The 7,384-nt window shown below is 41.5% G+C and overlaps 1 protein-coding gene across 2 annotated transcripts; it reads left to right on the top strand.

Moving 5' to 3' along the window:
• The first annotated feature begins 319 nt into the window (after nt 1-319).
• On the top strand, nt 320-4,791 carry LOC103630795 (casein kinase 1-like protein 2). 2 transcript variants are annotated; one of them, XM_020539676.3, is made up of 14 exons: nt 320-725; nt 836-876; nt 1,418-1,487; nt 1,573-1,721; nt 1,869-1,964; nt 2,054-2,124; nt 2,418-2,479; nt 2,601-2,664; nt 2,745-2,829; nt 2,908-3,034; nt 3,137-3,219; nt 3,313-3,373; nt 3,814-3,956; nt 4,093-4,791. In XM_020539676.3, exons 1-14 carry the CDS (start codon nt 650-652, stop codon nt 4,144-4,146), a joined length of 1,182 nt encoding a protein of 393 aa, XP_020395265.1. In that variant the 5' UTR covers nt 320-649; the 3' UTR covers nt 4,147-4,791. The 2 variants fall into 2 exon arrangements, with proteins under 2 accessions (XP_020395265.1, XP_020395264.1); XM_020539675.2 differs by having other exon boundaries at nt 4,085-4,791.
• The last annotated feature ends 2,593 nt before the right edge of the window (nt 4,792-7,384 follow it).

Genomic DNA, 7,384 nt, shown 5'->3' with positions numbered 1-7,384 from the left:
TTACTCGCGCTCCTGCATCTAAGGGTGTGTTTGGTTTCACTTTTGGCTTTGGCTTTTGCCCCCCTAAAAACCAAAAGCCAACCAAAGGGCGGGATCCAGGAAACAATTTTTTCTAAAAGTCGACTTTCTCGTAGTGCAAATCTGAAAGCATCTCTAGACTTGCTTTTAGTGGCTTCTCGGATGGAATTGTGAAAACATATATCGAAGAATTTTTAAGGACTTTTAGTGGTTTCCACCAAATGGTTTTAGCTTTTTAACAGTTTATAGCCTACAACAGTTTTTTCATAGCTCACAGCTCATAGTAACTTTTTTCACAGCGACAGAATAGACCCTAACCTCGGAGGGACACGGATTGCAAAACAAGGGCGGTATTCCGTTACTGTCCGACACGGCGACACCTCAGCCCTCAGGTAGCCCCGTAGCCGCCTAGCAGGGCCGTGCTCGAGAAAATTAGGAGACCAACAGCACGAAGGGGGAAAAAAGGAGAGCAGAAATCCCCAATCCCTCCTCACTTCGACCCTTGCTCGGAATCTCCCCGCAGCGTCCGGCTGAATCCATTCGATTCACTCATGGTAGGCTTCGTCTTCTTCTGCTGATTCGCTGGATCGTCTCCACCGACGCGGCTGCGCCCACACCTGCCGTCACAGCCATGGAGCCGCGCATCGGCAACAGGTTCCGCGTCGGCCGCAAGCTGGGGAGCGGCTCCTTTGGGGAGATCTACCTCGGTTCGTTTGCAATTATGCCTGAAAAACTTGTTTTGGTTCAAAAGTTCCCGTCTTGGCGAGTTGCTGATAAGTCCCCTTCCCCGCTCCGGTTTGGGTCTGTGGTTGTGCAGGCACCAACGTGCAGACCAACGAGGAGGTCGCAATTAAACTGGTCAGTTCCCCTATTTTTGCGATTTATGGTGATGTCCCTTGCTGTCTCGGCAATAAAGTATCGCCAGACTGCAGGATCTAGGCCGCCCAGGTCCAATTGTATTGTATGTTCTGTGTAGGAATTGTTTCTGCTTTTTGTTAAAATAACTGATTCTTTGGTTTTACTGTCAGCTCTTGCTCCTATAACTCACTTGTTAATGCATTTTGTTAAATCACAAGGTTTGCAATATGTCAATATAACTAAATAACAGCTTGCTAAGGTGTTCAGTCCTTAGTAGGCTGCATGGAAAGCTTTTATTTAGCCGTCCTATTTTGTTCTCTAGGTATCAGATTTGAATACATGTTATATATTTACACCATTCAAGATATAATTCATTGTTTGACTTCTAACTATAGCTTTTAGCTGTGCTGCAATTATGGGCTTACGTGGGACAAATGCATTGAAATTTGTGTTAGTTTTTTGGGGTATTTTGTATTGTTTCCGTCTGATAGCTTCAGACATGGATGGATAACTGTCTTGTCGTTCCTAATGTTTTATCCAGGAAAATGTTAAGACGAAGCATCCTCAATTGCTTTATGAGTCAAAATTATACAGAATACTTCAAGGAGGAAGTAATGCGCACACTTATTTTACCACTTCATTACCTCTCTTTGTTTTTAAGTTTGTGTTGACTCTCGTTTTTCTCTTCATCTGCAGCTGGGATTCCAAATGTTAAGTGGTTTGGCGTTGAGGGTGATTACAATGTTTTGGTTATGGACTTACTGGGACCGAGTCTTGAAGATCTTTTTAGCTTTTGCAACAGGAAGTTGTCCCTCAAAACTGTTTTGATGCTTGCTGATCAAATGGTATGCTGCATCATTGAAGCATGACTAGTTCACTACTCTGTTTGCTTACTTTCTCTGTTTAGGTTCAAGTTTCCACGAAGCACATTTCTGCTCAACCATCTGCTTTCATTTAACTGCATTATATATTAACGTCCTGTATTTTTCTAGATCAATCGAGTTGAGTTTTTTCATTCCAAGTCATTCTTGCATAGAGATATCAAGCCTGACAATTTTCTCATGGGTCTCGGGAAAAGAGCAAACCAGGTTGATTAGCTATATTCCCTCAATCTATATTTATTTATGGGTCTATTAGTAGGTACACACATTAATAACTGATTTTAATCTCTGTATAGGTTTATGTTATCGATTTTGGACTTGCAAAGAAGTACAGAGATACATCAACACACCAGCACATTCCATACAGGTAAGCATGCTGTGTGTGTGAAATTTGAATGAAATTGCTGTGCGACGTCTTGTTTATTTCTGCCTTTACCGTAAAATAACTGTACTTGGTCCATAGTGTCACCAACAATATATTCTACTTCTGTAATTTCTGATGCTGCCACATCAGGTCCATAATTATATTATGCCCATGTTTGATATTGTTCCATGTACCACTAGAAATTCAAATATCTGAAAAATGTTCTCTTAGCATGATTTGAGACAGCACCCCGATTTAAAATATCTGAACCTTCAGTGTTGTCCATGTAATTGTAGAGAGAACAAGAACTTGACTGGAACAGCAAGATATGCAAGTGTAAATACCCACCTTGGAATTGGTAGGTTTAATCCAATTGGTGGTAGCTAGTTTCCAGGCATGCAGTTTCTGGATTCCTGAAAAACTTCTCTTACCTTTCCATGACATTTCATTTCTATATTATAATTGATGTCTTCTCGCAGAACAAAGCCGGAGGGATGACATGGAATCTCTTGGATATGTACTGATGTACTTCTTGCGAGGAAGGTTGTTTACTGTAACATGATTCGCCGTTTCACCTCTCATTTTCTGATGTCTGGGTTAATACATGGTTTGCCTACTGTCAGCCTTCCATGGCAGGGCCTGAAAGCTGGGAACAAAAAACAAAAGTATGAAAAGATCAGCGAAAGGAAAATTGCTACTTCAACTGAGGTCACACATTGTTCTCTACTAACTGTGTTGCCTTCCTTCTTTGGTGTATCTGTTCTTATTGTGTTTCCCCAACTGTAGGCTCTCTGCCGTGGATATCCTACCGAATTTGCTTCTTACTTCCATTACTGTCGCTCACTGCGTTTCGAAGATGCACCGGACTATCAGTACCTGAAGAGATTGTTCAGAGACCTTTTTATTCGGGAAGGTTGGTTTAATACACCCAATATTTCATTTAATGACTAAACCATGTCTGCATTTCTCAGTGTAGCAAAAATGCTAACTCGGAATTATGTTATCCATTGGGCAGGTTTTCAGTTTGATTATGTTTTTGACTGGACCATTCTAAAGTACCAACAGGCACAGATGACCACTGCTCCACCTCGTGCAATTGTCTGTACAAGGAATAAACTTACCCTCCTACCTTTCTTCAATTGCGCACACGTGGATATTTTTTCCTGACTACACTTGTGCCTTCTTATTTAGGCTCCAGCAGTAGGACAAAGCTCTGGGATGGCTCCTGTGGCAAACAACAATAGACATTCAGGTCTAACACTCAAGAATTCTTATTTAGCAGCTTACATCTATGCATAGTACTGTATGCCCATCTGAAGTTAGAATCTGAATGGTATCTTGTTGGAAAATATAAATGTCAGGCAATGTTTCATTGATTTGTCAGTTCTTTTGGCAGCAGTAATGCTCCGTGAGTTGGTCTGGCAGATTGAATATCAGACACATCGAGAAACTTAGTTTTTTTTTTTTTGTGAACCACACTTATAAAGGGGGTTTCAGTTACAAGATTACTGTAATGAAATGAAGGCTGATATCTACCACAATGTATATTTAAAGCAATTAATTGGTAATGGGATGAATTTTCTTTTTATTATGAGTCTATGGAACCGTTTTATTTTACATAGTTTAAGTGTTGTCAATGTGCAAGTTGGTTATATTATTTAGTTGCCTGCCTGCTACATTCATGTATGATAGGCACTGAAGAGGGAAGGAGAAGCGGGTGGTCTGACATGGACCCAATGCGACGCCAGGCTCCACCACCAGTTATAAATGCAGGCAGCCTAGCCAAGCAGAAGTCGCCTGTTCGGCCTGAGACATCAACATCGAAAGATGCTGTGGTGAGCTGTTTGATATTTTTACGTTGTTTGGTGCTGCTTTGCGATGGAAAGAGGGAGGGAAGGGGTGATTCTGGAGTGTTTGTGTATGTTGGTTGTCATGTATTATCTGACCCTTAAATGAAATGTAGTTCTCCAGTTCGACTTTTTTGGGACGTTCAAGCGGATCGTCAAGGCGGCCTGCTGTATCTAGTAGCCGAGAGCTAAGCACTGAAGCGGAGCAAACACGTAGCCGCACAACTGACGCGAGCCCAGGGGCATTCCAGAGGTCTGGAGCTCCACGGTGGAGCCCGCAGATGCCTGATTCCTCGGACGGCAGGCGTTCGTCTTCCAGCAGGCGCCACTCATCTAACCCCAAGAACTACGAGTCTACCATTAGGGGCATGCAGGGCCTAAACTTTGATGGCGATGACAGGGTGCACTATTAGCATCTCATCTGTCTGGGAGGGTGCATCGCCTCCCCTCCCCATAGATGGATGTACCAAGGACGGCCAGATAATAAGAGGTTTGGGTGAGTGAGCCCGAGCAGTCCGGGTGACGTCTCGTAGGAACTGTGTATGCTGCTTAGCCTCTGTTGTTGTACAGGCTTGTCATTTGTTTGGTCTGCGCTTACCGGTAGGGCGCGCCTTGTCCGGTGAACGATGATGGTGTATTATGAGAGGGATTTCTTAAGGGGTTCACGTTTGGTGTGCTTGGGTTGCTTTGATAGAAACATTTGGGAGAGGTTTATCGCGCCTGCTCTGCTCTCTCATGTAACTCCAGATTGCTGAGCTGGCACCTGCTCTGCTCTCTCATGTAATGTAACTCCAGATTCCTGAGCTGCTATGTTTTTTTTTAATCTTGTGTCTCTGAGATGCTGTTGTGCTGCTGGTGACAGGTCCTCAGCTCGTTGCTGTTAACCTGTCCTAGTGTTGTATTTGACGGGTCCAGTTTTGGGCATGGTTGGTTATGGTCTGGTGTCGCAGGTTACCCAGTAATTTGTTGGTGTGTATGCTGCGTTGGTGTTTGGCAATGACCAGGGCAAAACCACAAGTGCAAGCGACCTCCCGTCAGGAGACTAGGAGGGAATTGTTAAGAAACCTGAGCTCATACCAAATATGTCCTGATGGGTAACGTGTTTCTATACATAGAAGCGAAACGAAAGAGGCCAGAGAGACAATTCTATATCATATATCATGTGTACCTCTCTGTGCATGGGATGAGATGCAATTCTATATTATGTGTACCTCTCTGTGTGTGGGATGGGATGCTGGGAAGGGAACAAACTTGTACCCTCTCTGAAAGTCGCCTAGAGATGGGTGTATAGGCGAAACCTAAAAATTATAACTTTAAATCCGAACTTGTACCCTCTCTGAAAGCCAGCTCTATAATTCCTTTTGCTCAACTTGTCACCTTCGGGTTGAACCAGGTCTTCACATGCGGACGGTTCGTGAATTATAGCCGGACGGTCCGCACTGTATAGCAGGACAGTCCGCACTGTATAGCCGGACAGTCCGTGGTTTAGTCGGACTATCCACGATTTTTAGTTCTTGGCCGAAGTCGAAACGGTGTCGCGGACGGTCCGCCAGAAGGGGCCGGACGGTCTGTGCTAGGCAATTTCAGAGCTTGAGTTTCTGACTTCCCGTTGATCTTTGAACAATCTTCTCCAAGTTACTTTGGCTAAACTTGAGAGAGATCCTATGACATAGAAAAATATCTCAAGTGGTTTTCCATCTAGTCTAAGTCATGGATCATGAACATTTTGATTCTTTTAATCATATTTCTTCTTTTGCTCAAACTAGCTCCAAAATAGCGATATGTGATTTTGAGCTTTCCAACCTTTCTAGAAGTGTTGAATACGTTCCTCGGTGTATTTTGAACTTATCCAAAGAGTAGAACTATTGGTAGTTCATCTATCTCATGTTTTACCCCTATTTGGTTGAATCTGAGCTGATTCTGACTTAGAAACTAAACTGTTGAATCTTATGAACCTGTGAATCAAAGACTAGGCAAACTAGTCTGTCCGAATGGTTGTGATGGTCATCAAGTACCAAAAAATAAGAAATGGTTTAAGGTCATTTCCCTTTCAATCCCCCCATTTTTTGTGATTGATGCCAACACAAACCAAAACAAATATGAAGTATAAAATTGTAACTAGTTTGCAATTGGTCAAGTGTTCGTAAGCTACCGAAATGAAAGTGGTTCTAAGTGCATATGAGTGATATTGATATGATTGTAGTTTTGGACCACTTTTGCACCACATGTGATGGTTTTCCTTTGGCCATTTACAAAACTCCCCTAGAGAAATTCTCCCCTTTGTTATAAAATAGTTTAAAACATTTTCAGAAAATAGGGTGGTGATGCGGTCCTTTTGCTTTGGCCTAATACTTTCTCCCCCTTTGGCATTAAGCACCAAAAATGAAGAAATTTGAGGCTTTTTCAATAGATATGAAATTGAAGTACATGAGTTTGAGCAAGGGTGTTTGATACCGAATGAATATGAAGTGGAAGCGCTCCCTTTGCTCAAAACTCTATTTCCCTTTCAATTTGAGACTAAGCACAACATATACTCGAAGAACGGTTAGTCTCAAGGATTTAATGTGTAGAGAATTTCTCCCCCTAAACTTGTGCATACACGTGATGAATACTTGTAGATCAATGCACCTTAGGACTTGTGAGGTCTGAGGATGCAAGTTCTACACATTGAACTTTGGTATAAGCAAAAATATGAATGAAGAGCAAGTACCAACTGAAAGAGATATATGATATCAAAAAGTTATGTTAGTTAAGCTATATCATAGAAATTGTGAAGTGCAATGTGTCATAGTATAAATGTGATGCTCATGACAGATTATGCACTGACGAAAGCATGTTATAAACATTTGATGCATTTACCCTTAATGGTTCAAGGAAGCTTAAGGAACCTCCACCTTTTGGAACAAATGTAGCTTATCCTCGTTACAAGGTTAAGCTTTAAGCTCTTTGACAAGAATATCACTTTACCCAGTTTTAACAAAAATGCATCAAAGCAGGAATGAAATTTTGAGAGGTTAAACTAGGTATGAAGCAGGGTTATGCATATACATGTTTTTCTTCCTCTTGTATCTTAAAGATATGCAATATATGTATAAGAGAAAAATGATAGGAAGTAGTTTACCCTTTTTGTACCTTCACATAGAGATGCTCTCTTTATTGTGCTTTGTCCTTAGTCTTGGTTACTTAAGTCCTATGCTCAAGACAATGTATAGAATTATTTTTGCACAAGAAAGAATTCTACAACTAGTGATCCTCTAAACAAATCATTATTATCACATATCAAGTAGATCACAAGTTGCATAAATTTATCCTAAACTCTCCTTTTGAGTTAGTGCATATAAGAGAGACATCAATTGATAGTACATGAAGCACTAAGTAACATGATTATCGATTTAAGCTATTCAATGATCAAAAGT

The sequence above is a fragment of the Zea mays genome, chromosome 6 (assembly GCF_902167145.1).
Source record: "Zea mays cultivar B73 chromosome 6, Zm-B73-REFERENCE-NAM-5.0, whole genome shotgun sequence".
Lineage (NCBI taxonomy): Eukaryota > Viridiplantae > Streptophyta > Magnoliopsida > Poales > Poaceae > Zea > Zea mays.
The sequence above is the reverse complement of the archived record's forward strand: the minus strand, read 5'-3'. Positions and strand labels throughout refer to the sequence as shown.

Bases quoted from the DNA above. Each gene is read 5' to 3' on its own strand.
- LOC103630795 (XM_020539675.2), top strand. From the start codon at position 650: ATGGAGCCGCGCATCGGCAACAGGTTCCGCGTCGGCCGCAAGCTGGGG. The intron at 726-835 runs GTTCGTTTGCAA...GTGGTTGTGCAG, and splicing joins CTTTGGGGAGATCTACCTCG to GCACCAACGTGCAGACCAAC. The intron at 3,957-4,084 runs GTGAGCTGTTTG...AATGAAATGTAG, and splicing joins CAACATCGAAAGATGCTGTG to TTCTCCAGTTCGACTTTTTT.